The sequence below is a fragment of the Pseudochaenichthys georgianus genome, chromosome 15 (genome assembly GCF_902827115.2).
Source record: "Pseudochaenichthys georgianus chromosome 15, fPseGeo1.2, whole genome shotgun sequence".
In the NCBI taxonomy this organism is placed as follows: domain Eukaryota; kingdom Metazoa; phylum Chordata; class Actinopteri; order Perciformes; family Channichthyidae; genus Pseudochaenichthys; species Pseudochaenichthys georgianus.
The window spans coordinates 15,531,467-15,546,250 of record NC_047517.1 but is presented as its reverse complement, the minus strand read 5'-3'; the positions used below and the strand labels follow the sequence as shown (position 1 = coordinate 15,546,250).

At 39.7% G+C, this 14,784-nt stretch overlaps 1 protein-coding gene across 1 annotated transcript in view; it reads right to left on the bottom strand.

Moving 5' to 3' along the window:
- wdr11 (WD repeat domain 11) overlaps positions 1-14,784 on the bottom strand; it is a 109,983-nt gene that overhangs the window by 28,305 nt on the left and 66,894 nt on the right. The window contains 3 exon segments of the mRNA XM_034100489.1: positions 716-791; positions 5,061-5,167; positions 10,912-10,996. Of these exon segments, the coding sequence (XP_033956380.1) occupies positions 716-791; positions 5,061-5,167; positions 10,912-10,996 (268 nt within the window).

The following is a 14,784-nucleotide window of genomic DNA, read 5'->3' as shown; positions in this document are numbered from 1 at the left end:
GTGTGTGTGTGTGTGTGTGTGTGTGTGTGTGTGTGTGTGTGTGTGTGTAAAGTTTTAGATTTTCATTTTATCTGTGTGAGAGAGAGGGGAGGAAGAAAGTAAAGGAGCACAGAGAAAGGCTGAGAACAAAAGAGAGAAGGAGGGGGTGCACGCGCATCTGTGACTGTGCTTGATCCGGCTCTTTGCAGTAACATAGTAACATTTGTGGCTCTTAACCTCTGACTGGTTGGCCACCTAGAGCATTGTATTCATCGCCTCCATAGCAAAGAAATGTAGGGAGTTTTGCTCTTCTTAGCAAAAGAGCAAAAATGCAATAGTTACCTAAGGCAGAATATTCAAAGATGAACGTTTTCAGTATAACACATTACACACCTACTTTGCAATTGATACACAGGGCTAAGCAAGGTTGCTTGGCATTGTCAAATAGTGGTAGATATGTGATATTCAGAGAAAGAATTCTGGTTATTTCGACACCTCGGAAAAAAAGCAAGCAAGAGCATCACACCTTTAAAATATGATATATTAAGAGACAAAAAGAGAAAAAGAAGGAAAGGGATAACATTGTTCCAAGGTTATTGCAAGTAAGGTGAAGGAGTATGTGGGTGTACATTGAATATAATGTAAATGTACAGTTAGTGTTTGTGTCTCAGGTAAAAGCATTAGGAACAGTGATGCTTGTGTTTGGTTTTACATGTGGAGGGGAGAGCCGACTTACTTGAGATGAGACACTTTCATCATCTCAATGGGTGGCTCGTCGTTTCCTCGCTCGCCTCTGAATGCAAAGCATCTGCCTGGAAATCACAACAGACAGAGAGAGGGAGAGGGGGAGTTATGAAAGAAAGCAGGACACGGTATCTTTCCTCACACCTGTGAAGAGACTGACTTTACATTTAGTGGCAGGGCATCTTGGTTTCATCTCTTTCGCCGGAGCGGAAAGAGCAAACTGCCGACGACTTATTCTCACCAGCTGCTTTAATCCCTGCTTTACATTTACGCAAAGTCGCCATCCACCGAGCTGACATTATGCAGGGCTTCAAGGTGCCCCTTTAAACAAAACAAGAATAACCTTCAGATGATCATATTTGCCAAAGGAAGTGCTGACCTGATTTTCGCTGAGGACACTCAGGAAGTTGGCCTGTTTAAAATGTGCAGAGCAGTCTGTGGGGAAGAGGGTGGGGGGGTGACCTCTAACAGTTTCCTCAGGACTGCAGTCGGTGTGTTCCAGAAGGTAAGTAAATCGCTAGGCATATGGTGTAGAGGGAAATTGGGAGACTTGTGCTGCATTCGAGGCTAATGCTTTTCTTTTGAAACCAAAGAGTTGACATTCTTTAGCCTACACTTTTTAAAAACTGGTCAAATGTGCGTTTACAAAAAACAAACATGTTACGTCACATTTTTTCAATCGGCTGTATGCAATGGGAAGAGGCATGATTTTCACTACTATGGTTTCTATATTAATACTTTTTTTTTTCATTGATGACATTTAGATTATTGTATTTTGCTAGATTAACACTTTACTGTTGATCATTATGAGTTCTCTCTTAATATCTGTGCATTTTATTACTTTTAACAACCACATTTGTGGAGCACTTTGAGGGTGCGTTTGATTTGTTCAAAAGGTCCTATATATAAAGTTTGATTGATTCCTTTATTTACTGCTGATGATTACTGGAAATAGGTTTTAAAGAGCTGAGCTGATGATCATCCACTAAATATAATGTGTAATTATCACTGTCACACATCATACATATTTACTGTTTGTGAGGCAATGAAAACAGAGTTCACTACAACTTCTCAATACCAGCCTTCCCCGAGTTATTACAGCATACGGACACGGTACATATTTTTTATTAGATAACAAAAAAGACTAGCTGCTATCATTTCTGCAGAGACCAGGTATCAGCACAATTTAGTAAGACGAGTGAGGAAGATGAGTTTCTATCCTGGGGTCTGAAATCTAATCAGAAAATGCTGTAAAGGGCACCAGTTGTCTGCATTGGTGGATTATACTATCAGCTGAAGCACAGAGGATTTAAGTACTCAACTTGCTACCTCGCAGTTCTAGTTGAGAACTTGATCCTGCAAAAATATACTCACCTTTCCTAAATGAGAGGTATGAACCTACACGCAACAAACAGAAACTATATCCTGCAAATCTGCCTGCAGACAACTGAATGTAGTCTAGGTGTAGCAGCAATTTAAATGTTGGATAGTTGAATTGCCAATGTATACATCTTACATTAGAACATTCAATGAAATATATCTCATAACTGATTTCCTCGGTACAAAAAAAAGAAGAAAAATCATAATATTTTGGTTTTTACTTCTAAGTAGAGAAGATTTTGTAACATGTAAATACTGTCGGACATCTTATGAGCAGTAGTGGTGGAAGAAGAAATTAGATATTTTACTTAAGTAAAAGAAGAATTACTATAGTCTTTTACTACTCAATTACAAGTTAAAGTCCTAATTATAAAAAGTGACCTAAATAGAAGAAGATAAGTTTTATCAGTAAAATGTACTACATGTTTCCAAAGTAAAAGTAGTCAGTCTGCAAATTCTCTAGCACATTTTACAGTGTTACATTTTTTTATTATTCAGTTTCTATCAATAACAAATACATGCTCTTGAATAACGTGCATATATAAAATTACAGTACTACATAATATAATGTGTTTTTATATGTAAAAGTAGCTAGCTAACTATTAGTGTTAAATAACTAATGAAGAAAAAATGCAAAATGTAGTGGAGTAAAAGTATATCTAGCATGAATTTAAACTACTCAAGTAAAGTACAAGTATTTCAAAATTGTAATTAGGTTGAATACTTGAGTACATATACTTTGTTACATTAAACCACTGCTAATGAGCTCCTGAAGGCGTATATGCTTCCCTGGCTAAACAAGTCCCAAACTAATGGTATCTCTGTATTAAACACACAGATCTTTTTAATTTCTCTGTAAATATGACCGCAATAAAAAGCATATTTACAAAAACGAAGAAGCAAACACAGAGCCTAAGAGCACCACCAGCAGACACATGTTCAGTTAAGACTCCTTAGAGGACTTCAGGCTCCTTAAAGAATTCTAAATAAAAAAAATAAAATAATAAATAATGTTAATGTGTGCTGGAACGTGAGCAAGCCTGTAACCAAAGCTAATGCAGGGGACTGTTAACTTTGATGACTCAGGTGCTTTAGAGAAGGTCATTAAGAGGTGATTTACCCTCATCATTGTTCTGAATGAACTGGGGATGAAGGCTATGTTACCCAAACATTATAGAGACCATATTTTTAGGGACGATTAACAATTCTGTAGCCATTAAAAGATTGTTTAAGGTTGAGTTAAAAGCAATATCAGTTAAAGTGCATAGGCTATATTTAAAATATTTTAACTGTTTTAGTGAGACGTGGGTGAACCCATAGCCCACAGGGTTGGAGTGGGAGGGTCACAAACTGACAAAGCAGTGCTCCAAGGAAGTTATTAATAATTTAAAGAAACACTTGGTGCAAAAGTTCATCCTCCAACCCTCTTTTTCTTTTCTCACTGGTCCCATTTTTCAAGTGCAACTAAGCTTTCACTGTGTCTGACACACACACACACACACACACACACACACACACACACACACACACACACACACACACACACACACACACACACACACACACACACACACACACACACACACACACACACACACACACACACACACACACACACACACACACACACACACACACACACACACACACACACACACACACACACACACACACACCACACACACACACACACACACACACACACACACACACACACACCACACACACACACACACACACACACACACACACACACACACGTCCTTGTCTCATACATCATTCCTGAGAATTGTGATGCAATATTGCACAATGTGAGGACAAATAAAAATGTATCAATGGAGGCTGGTGGCTTTGAATAAGAAATGCAGTTCCCAGAGAGAAATGGGAAAGTACAGTGTTGAAACAATTCTAATGGTACTGTATACTTAAACGGATATTGATTGTTTACTGCAACCCGTCCACAGAACTAGATTGCTCATGGTCCGTGCCAATATTCCAGTCTGTTTCTCCAAATTGGGGGTGCATCAACCGCCATCTACTTAAATCATACACCGACTGTGTATATGTACACTCATACATCCTAATGACCTGAAATATATATATATGAAGCAGACACGTGAAGTGCTCCTCAATTATTCCTATCCAAGATTAGAACCATATTTATTGATTCTCACATTATATTGTGCAAACATTTCACCACTAAAACCATCTCTTTCCGACCATCCATTACTTTCTCTCTCTTTCCACCCCTTGGAGGAAGTTTCTCGTGCCGTAATTCTATAGAGCCGTCACTGGGGATATCATTTGCTCTGCAGGCACTCATGATAGGATCTCATTTTCAGCTTGGCACCTTGGTGGTTCCCTAACACTGTTTAGTTTGGACCTAATTTGGAGGTAAGTGTCCTCTGGAGAAAAACAAGAAGGGTCTCTTAGAAAAACCACATATAGAGTGAAAGACTGAAGTGTCTATATGCTCTTTGTCGTTGACGCTGCAGGGAGCCTGAGCAAAACAGAAGAATCCAACAGAGTGTTTGTGTTTCTCCCCTGCCAGTATCAAAGGTTACTTGGTCCTGCCCGATGCTCACCTTACTATTATTTGTTTGAAGGCACTTGGAAGATTTTGATAGTGTTTTTGTAATTTGTTTAATCTATACACATTTTTTTTTGCACGCCTATTTTGGGAGAGAGATCCCATTTTTTGTGGCTCTCCCTAAGTATTTTTTCCATTTTATTTATGAATTGTGTTTATATTGAGAAGTTTTTCCTTGTTGACTGAGGGAAGAGGGTGTTGTATGTTGTACACACTGTAAAGCCCCCTGAGAGAAATGTGTCATTTGTAATATTGGGGTATTTACATACAATTTAATTGACTGATCATTATCAAAGGAAGATATAAAAAGTGTTGGTTGGTACTAGCCTTACCAACAGATACAGGTGAGAATGTGTGTGTCTCTTACCAGTAAGCAGGTCAACATGCTGCAGTTCATTCCGCACCATGCCCATGTTGTTTGGTGCAGAAGTAGCAAAAGATAAGAAGCTGGTAAGACTCAGCCACTCAATTCCCCTGTGGAGTAAGCACACACATACACAGGTTTTAGTAATAATATTTCTATCTAATACTTGCAAGTGTAGCGGTCAGATATTCCTCCGCTGCATCCTCGCAGGCAGAAAGGTCAATGAGACACCTAAAACTTCTACAAAATCCATCGGGAAGGTGGAGCACAGAAAGTCACGCCAGGAAGTGTGAGATATGAATATTTCTGAGAGCGGGGCATAGCTCAGGGAGCACAAACTCCACGGTAATGAGATGGTAAATAGCCAAATGATTAATTAGTCGATTTCCCCACTAAATGTAAATGAGATGCTAAGCAGGAAGGGCTCGTTTGGCATGGCTGTGCCAGGGCAAGGGCTGCCAGGCTCATTTCCATAAAGTACCTCTGCTCTCCACCACAGAAAAACACACCGCTTTGATCTTAATCTTGGATGTGGAAATTACAGTAATACTCAAGCAGAGCCTGAACAGGAAAAGAGAACAATCCAATAGTTAGGTTTGCAAGAGAAAGCCCTGATCTGATGCCATTCCTGTAATGATAATGTCTGGTCTAATGGAATCCATTCATTTTACATTTCTCGCTTTGCGCATTAATTTTGATGATAGACCTTCAAAACTAATATGAGTGGTGTTAAATAGCACATGTAGGATGTGAGCAGGAGGTACGGTGGCTTTGAGTGAAAGATGAGGTGACATCTGTTGAGTGTCAGGACTGTAGATACAATTCTCATTGACAACTGAAGAAAAAAAAACATTGCCTCTCTCGCTTTAATTTCCACACTCATTTGTAATCCACACATAACAGCCAGAGGGTAGCGACAGACATTTCAAAAAACGTGTGCTTTTCTTGCACGGCTCATTAAAGTTTGTTGGAGTTTCACATTTGTGGAACTTCTCTCATTAAAGGCTGGCTTTGCTTGAACAGATAGTGTTATCTCCCGATCAATCTTTTAACAGCATTACTTGATTCAATCTTGTGCTAAATTAATCCTGGTAAAATAGTCGTGCTGCTCATTAGAGAATACCAATTTAATGAAGCAAAGCCTGCTCTTTGTTGATGTTTGGCTGTTGCATTGTGGGTGACTCAGAAGGTGGTGTGAGATTTGGAGTTGGTCGCTTTTCATTGTGGCTTGCATCGCACCCCATTATTAACCAATACATGCTACACAAGCAAGTTCATGTCCTAATTAGAATATATAGTCTAAACTTACTTGATATTCACTTTGTGTGCTAAATGAGTTGCTTTGTTGTAAGTGGTGTTTAGTAGGCTCAATCAATATAAATAAAAAAACAGATTGATCCATTCATTTAGAAAACATAACAAAATGAGGTTTACTGGTCGATTTATATTTTTCTAGGCAAATACGTTCAGAGTAGACTGCAAACCATGTATCCTTGGATTTCTCTGCAATCACTGTGGTAACCATAGCAATATAATGAGAGTAGTATAGCCATTGAAGTATGTTGCACTCATTTGAGTAGTTCAAAGGAACATTGCGACAGTGGTGAGTGAGTGAAGTAAAATATAGTGTGTCAAAATCACTGGTTTTTGAGCTATGTCTTGGCTGTATTAAAATATAATTCAATAAAAATAATGTAATGATTTTGCCAATAGAAATATGAAGCAATTAAAATACAGCAATCATCAATGGATTGGTGCAAGGATGATGTATTTTGGTAGGCCAACTCTGAAATTTGCATCACAAGGGCTCCCTTCACAAAAATCTATGGGAATTAACCAATGGATTTCAGTACACTGGAGAGGGCTTCTCTCAGGGCTTCTCACCAAACACATGTTCAAAAGACCCATAACATCAAGACAAGGCAACCGGATGTGGTACAAATTATTTGGAGGTTTTAGGACTCATTACTGCACCACTACATTTATCCTCTCAGGCAACAGAGATGGTGCACAAAAGAGTCATCTCCATGCTTTAATAGTTCACTAATGTAGTCGTTACAGCAAAACCTCAGCTCAGCAGATTATGAAGAACTTTATGCAGAAGTTAGCCGGCAACAATGGTCATATTTCTTTACAATAGGACTTTAAAGAGCCTGTGACACGAGTTTCCCCCATCATCCAAACCCATCAATTTGAGTACATATTGTCCCCTTGAAAACCGTTACTGAACTGATTTTGGATATTTGTACTTTGATAACCATTAATCTGCCCTTCAATGTTGACCATTTTCTGGATCTTCTCGGGGATTCTTCAAGTCCCGCCAAATTATGGGACTAAAAATCATCCCGGGACTCTCGACCGGCCCACTTCGGTACCGCTAGTAAATTGTCAACGGGGGGAGTGGGGGATGTCAGGGGCGGCGGGTGCTGTAGGCTAGGGAAGGCTTCCCAAATATTTGTGTCACTGCATCCTGGTAAAATACAAATATAATGTCTGTGTCTTTGACATTAGCGCTGCTAGCCAGCTGTGCCCTGTACTACGAAGCCAGTTCAACATACCCTGGATATGTTTGAGTAACAAACAAACTATCAACAACAAACTAACAAACGAGATCTCGCTAAGCGGTCCTACGACGCTGGTTATCAACTCGGTAAATCAAGCCAGGGTTTCTCTCTCCAGCTGAGAGCGCGTTCACGTGAAAGGGGCGGGGTTAGCTACATTTGACCAAACACAAACAGGGACAAGTGTACTGACAGCGCAGCGTCATACTTCATTAATGAAAAGTAAACTAATATTAGACAAATATGAGCTTTAAACATCCATGACTTAAACATATAATCCAGGATACAAGCCACAGAGTTGCACCTGCAAGGTGAATACGGAACAACTGGTTAAAAAATAACTAGGCCTACAGAGTGTTTGAAAGCGTATAGTTTTATGATATCACTGCCCCGTCTAAGACACGAGTGGATCTGACTTTAATTACATTTGACTGGAGTGTTTCGTCAACATAATGTGTTGCTTAAAATAATACTTCTGCATACAGTCTGTGACACTAAGTGTTGCACAGCCAGATACGGCTGGAGAAGCTGACTCAGATAAGGAAATATATGATATATTATGATATTATATGATCCATTATCTGATTGATGATGTAATATGAATGATAAGTGCGACACGTCGGCGTCTTCTCTACATACGGCAGTTTAAACTGTATTTCCTTTATCCTGTAATATGACTTGAGAGATTTAAACTCCGCACACTGAGTTGATCTCTTTTCTATAGACGCCGGAGGCGGGCAGCGTCAGGTAAAAGAAGTTATTTAGCCTTCTCAAACCTGAGCCTCACGCGCCGCCTATGGGGGATGTGCTAGTGACTTATCCGACCGGCCCATCGGGATTCGTCCCGATGGCCAGTCCGCCACTGCACCCAGCCCACGTAAACTGTCAACGGGGGGAGCCTCGCTGCGGGGAAACGGTGGACCTAGTGTCCCGATCGGAGTGGGAATAATAACAATAATCTGTGCATTTTATCCATTAATTTCCCCAACATTGTGGTAAAAAAACACACGTTTAATCCACGTTGGTGTACTACAACTACAAAAAGCATCGGTTTGTTTTCTCATCAGGAAAAACAGACCGGCTCAAACGATTTTTAATCATCATCCTCACTCATCATTTAATGTATCATATGTTCGCCGAATTGACATGAAAGCACTAATACATGTAGTTTCATCCACTTGAGTTTATAACCACAAAAATAATAGATTTGTTTTTATATCACATCCTACGGGAGGAAATTCAGCAGCTCTCACTACCGATTTTTAATCCTAATGTAATCATCATCTTCACCACGATCATTTATGTTTATGTCGCCGAATTGACATGAAAGCACTGACAAATATGAATACACTGTAGTCAACTTCATTAAAACGTTATTAACGTGCCTAAACTCAGTAATTCACCATTTCTACGCATGACAACACACTTTGTCCGTGTTAGGCTCTCTCGCCGCACAGTGAAGCGTTCCCGCATTGACGTCACTTCCGACTTCCCCCAAAACTTCAAAATGAGTCGAAGGAATTTCCCCGCGATGTTCGAAATTATTGATATTTATCGGAACGGTATCGCACCTTCTTTTTTAAACTGACGGTTCGAGATTACTAGTAGCCCAATATTTCATCACAGGCTCTTTAACCCTTCTGCTATGTTGATTTATATAGCATAAAATAGCATATATGTCTGTTCTACTCTCATTCTACCTCTATGCTGGCAACACGTCGACCATTATTTTTGGGGAAAATTAAGAAAAAACACATTATTCTCAAATCACAATCACTGTTGGCCAGCTGGCATCAAGGACATCAAGGGAAACACATACTTAAAAATGAATAGTAGGGAATTGTGTAGTGTTCAGAGGTTAAAGTCATTTTATTTCCAAAATCATGGAAAATTATATTTTATTTGCTTTATGCATGTCACCCAGAAATCTAAAGAACTTTCTCCCAGCACATTTGGACTTGTCGTTGCTGGAAGAACCCAGGTGTAACTTATATTATTAATGATGGCGATGTTCAAGTGAGCATATAATACAGCATATCAAAAACAGAGCACTGCATTAATGTGATTTAGTTTACCTGTTTGACAAGTGAACACGTGAAACATCTGTATATAGTATTAACTGGCATTGGTATATAAGATCTAGGAGTAACAGCGTTGTACTTTAGTAAAAATCAGTAACACGTGTCACAAATTGAATGAGACTTCCCTGTGATGGTATTACTGTTAGGGTTAGACAGATACAACACTAACTCACTAATTTTGTAACATCAACTGCTGTGAGTAGATATTGCAACAGTGGACATCATCACTTTAACACACCATTTTCTTCTGTCTACCGCCAGTTGAACACAAACACAGAAGCACATACACTGGGCATGTATTGTGTAGTTGTGATGAATTGATTTACACGGTATGCAAAGCTGGTCCCATTGTTCAAGTGCAACTAAGCTTTTCACTGTGACACACACACACACACACACACACACACACACACACACACACACACACACACACACACACACACACACACACACACACACACACACACACACACACACACACACACACACACACACACACACACACACACACACACACACACACACACACACACACACACACACACACACACACACACACACACACACACACACACACACACTTCGGAAAAAAAATTCACCATGCAGTTATTTGTTGGAATAAACATACAGAGTTGATTATTTTCCGCTCATTGGGAGTGTGTAGTTGTTGTACTTGAAAATAATAAGATCTGGGTATATAACATATTTTATGTCACCAGGTGGCATTTGTATTTATGGTCCCCATGATTTAATTAGCATATAAACACGGTATGACCAGCTTCATGGCATGATTTTGCTTTGATTTGCTTTGTAAAGTGCATTATGCAGTAAGCATATCAAGTGAAAACCTGTTCAGCTACACAATATCTTTAACCTTGATATCTTCTGGGTTATTTTATTTTGCTCTAGTGGTTGTCCTATTTATTTCCTTGAGACAAGATTACCATACTCAGCCGGTGTTCACATACAAACCTAAAGCAAGCTAAGACAAACACAAGAGCTGAGAAGGCACTCTAATTATGTGATTGCCAATTGCCTCTACAAGCACTAATGAGCCAGAAAACAATCAACACAAAAACCATCCACCCGAGCAGATTGACTAGCCACTGGGGTTCATCCATCTTGTCCTTTTACAGATATTTCATGTAATCCAGAGGGGACTGAACCACTAACCCCTGCCTTGTTGTGACTTCACAGCAACACAAATCTTACCTGACTTCACAAGAGTGGACACTGAGTTCTTTGTGGAGGAGGCCACTGGTCAGGTTGTAGACCAGCACAGACCCATTACTGGTGCCTGGAGAGAGGAAACAGAGAAGAGCAGTGCATAAGAATAATGACAGTCACAAGGCATACGTTACATAACTTCCCCATCCCTTTACCATCCAGGATCAGAAGGACGGTGTGTCACTGTGACACCCCTGTGCGTTCCCTGTCACTGCAGTGGGTGTGGATTGAGGCAGCACATCCAACCCTGTGTCACTCAGATCACAGCCCTAGAACATTTCACCGTTTCATCTGCTGCGAGGGAAACAGCTTCATCCCTCCCTAAACTCCACTCGATTAAATATAACATGTGACATTTGACACTGATCGAAAACTCTAAAGAGGTTTGACAAAGTGATGTTCATACTTTGAAAGAGAACATCGAATGTATTTTAAAGTTATTTTGATGTGTACCAAGGTTAAATTAAACCTAAAGTCATCCTAGAGGTTTTGAAAATGTAAGGACTGCTAGGACTGTCTTAGGGAAGACAGCTTTTAGATGCGCAGCTGCTCTGTCTTGGAATAGTCTGCAAATGGAAACTGAACAATCTGGTGCCACTATATGTTTTTAAAGCTCGGTTGGATGCTACTCAATCGGAAGCTATTGGTACCTGTTTATGTGGATAATTATGTAAATGATGCTGTATGATGTCCTTTTGTTGTTCTGTTTATGTTTTTATGTTTCATGTGGAACTACTTGAGCAGGTCTCCCTTGAAAAAGAGATCAATGATCTCAATGGGATTTTATCTGTATAAATAAAGGTTTGAAATGAAATGAAATGAAGGAAGATGTTGTTTCAAAATCTGAAGTGTATCCTGGCAGTGATGGTTTTGAAGACTTTTGTCATCTTCTGGGGATTCAAACAAGTAATGTTTGGCTTCGACAGTGCATATGCTTATAATCATTGTATGTGTGTATCATGGGATTTTCTCATATATGTTTTTATATTTTAACAAAACAAGTTATAAAAGCACTTATCTACGCTTTCAGCTTTAGGCAATAAAATGCTGACATCCTATTTACATTATGGTCATTTCCTTTAAATGATTACAACAGCTTTGTCATGGGTTTTATAAAATGCCCCGTGCTTATTTAACATTAGTCGAGAGAACAAGCAGTTGTGAACAGGCAAAAACAATTGAGGTTATAACCCAAGCAAGGCAGCTGAAAGCCGCAACAATTAAAATAATTACTCAATTGTGGAGCAAGAAAAGCAACAACCTCCAGCAGATGTGAAAGCACATTTAAAAGCCCATTCTCATGACGCTTGGACATTGTTTTACAAAGGTTTTTGGGGGGGGGTTATTTTTGATGTTTGTGGTACACACAGACAGGTGCAGGAACCCATTTGCTTTTATAGTTATCCTGAGTGTGATGAAGCTCCGCTGATGTGGCCAGTCCCTCTGCAAAAGGACTGCACTTGGTTTCAAACAAGACAACCACATGCTGACACAACATCTGGAGGTGGAGAGAGGCAGTGCTGCAAAGCAATCTGTATGCGTCTTCCCTGCCTACTCCCTGAGAAGCTGAAAGATGGCATGTAGTGTTGGACACTTCTGTCAAGCTGAAGTGGGTAGATGGAGATAAACATAGACACTCCCGACCATGAGTTGCCTCAGAGCCAATGTTTGTTTACTTTCATCAAAATGACCAAGAAGATGCCGCCCTTCCGTAGGGCAGTGTGTGGTGAGATTCAGATGAAACATTGAACACACCAATCAAAAAGATGCATTAGCAGTTTGTCCCTCCATTGTATTTTCAAAAAATAATGCAAAACAGTGATCTGTCATTCCGATGCTCAGAAAAGGTAGTGTTAAAACATTTTAAAATGTTTTAACAATGGATTGATAATGTATCAGGGTTTTTTTTAAAACTGCATTTCCTACCCACCTTCATTTAAATTATTGACGAAAGTTGGATTGGAAGAATTATATCAAAAGGTATCATATCTTTCTTGGCCTGGTATAGGGTCTTGTAGTGATCTACAAATGTATACAAATTCCCATCGACGGACCACTGGAGACGATAATGAGAATCAATCCATTTTATAATTGTTTTGCTTTTAGAGTTGCATGCCTCAGTCGCTGCCTTCAAATCAGTGGAGAAGAAGTTAATTTCTCGCATTGCAATTGACAAACGTATGTGTCGATTCTTTATTCTAATCTAAATGGGGTTTCATTTAGCAGATCCAAACAATGCAGCAAAGAATAGCTGTCGGGGAAGCACGGATAAATAAATTAGGTATGCCTAACTTAGATGATTGGGAGTATTGTCGGTTAGTCAGTGTTTGCGTACATGTCACTGAAAAGGAAGGCTCCGGGCAATGCACCTATCAGTAATGGAGCTGTCAAGTCTCACAGAGATTAATGCTTTTTAGACAGGAGACCAGACCACATTGCTTCTGGGGAGTGAGGCTGGCTTTCACAGCTTGTAACCTTTATTTTGGAAGCAAGGAGACTGAGAAGGGGGAAGAGAGACACAGCAATTGAGAAAACAGAGAAAGGGAAGCCTGATTTATATTGAACTGTAAAGAAAATGTGTTTGGCAATTTCAACTCCTAGTGTTTTTCACACCGTCAGCATAAAGCTCATGCTTAATTTGCACCTAGAGGAAGGTGTAATATATCAGTTTCCCTTGGCTGTTTCGGCATGTGGTGTTGGAGGAACTGAGAATCCCCTTTTAACTCAACTACACATTAGTGACAAACCCTAATGCAGAATGGAAAAGGAAGCCAAGGAAGAGACAGTGCAGTATCTGCCAAGAAGGTGTATTCTCTGGCTCTTGGTAAACAAAAGAGGTGACAGATGCCAAAGCCTGCCAGATCTTCGGTGACAGTACCAAGCTTGGCATCATTACTGAGGGAGAGAGTACAGCAACTGTAAGCCAGGAATGTAACCAATTTCTACAGCATGACAGTGAGGCAAATACCAGATTTGAAGGCTCCAAATGAGGCTTTTTCTACTGTTATTTGAACGTCTACATTGACGCAATAGTATATGTGTTATATCTAACTGTGCTTAGACTGTGATACAATTTCAACTAAACATACTGTTGCGTTTGAATCGCCAGGACATCTTTTCCACCTTTCAGCAAAGATGTGCCTTCCATCTAATTCCCCGACATAATTATCCAGTCTACAAAACGTACTATTCACAAACGAGCTCATAGGTTGTGGAAAAAAAGACACATTTGAAAAATAAAACTAGAGACCGTTTCTCTACTTGGCTCTGCAAGCTGACTTTGGGGATCTGACAAAGGATGAAGAGAAAACTAAATCGCCTTGTTCTAGTTTCAGATTGAGAACGCCAATGGGAACCAGCTGTGCCAAGTCGACCCCTCACCATCTGCGTGTGAGGGGCTCCTACTGCCCTCGCTCCAAAATTCACTGATTGGATTTCTAAAAAAATACAAATAGGTCTATGACTGAAATTGATTTTGAAACGGCTGCTTTTGAAAGAAGGGTGGTGGTGGTTTTTAAGTAAAAAATCCCAATTCACTTTAAACAAAAGATTAAAAATAACAGTTGGAGAACAGCAGTGGCCTCTTTAGGATTGTATGAAGTATATAGTCACCACGTAATAATGTGTAATCTTGGTTTAAGAGATCTGTGTCCCACTGTTGTAGATGTGTTCACAGTGACATAAACACAGATTTGAAATGGTAGTAAGATGTGTAGGTTGAGAGTGTTATTATTCATCTGCTTGCCATTGGGTCTGTCAGTGGTAGTGTTTCTTTGAGGTATGATTCAGTCATGTTGGCTTTGTCAGGGGAATGAATGTAGGTATTTTTTAGGAGGTTGACATCTAAACTGAAGGTTT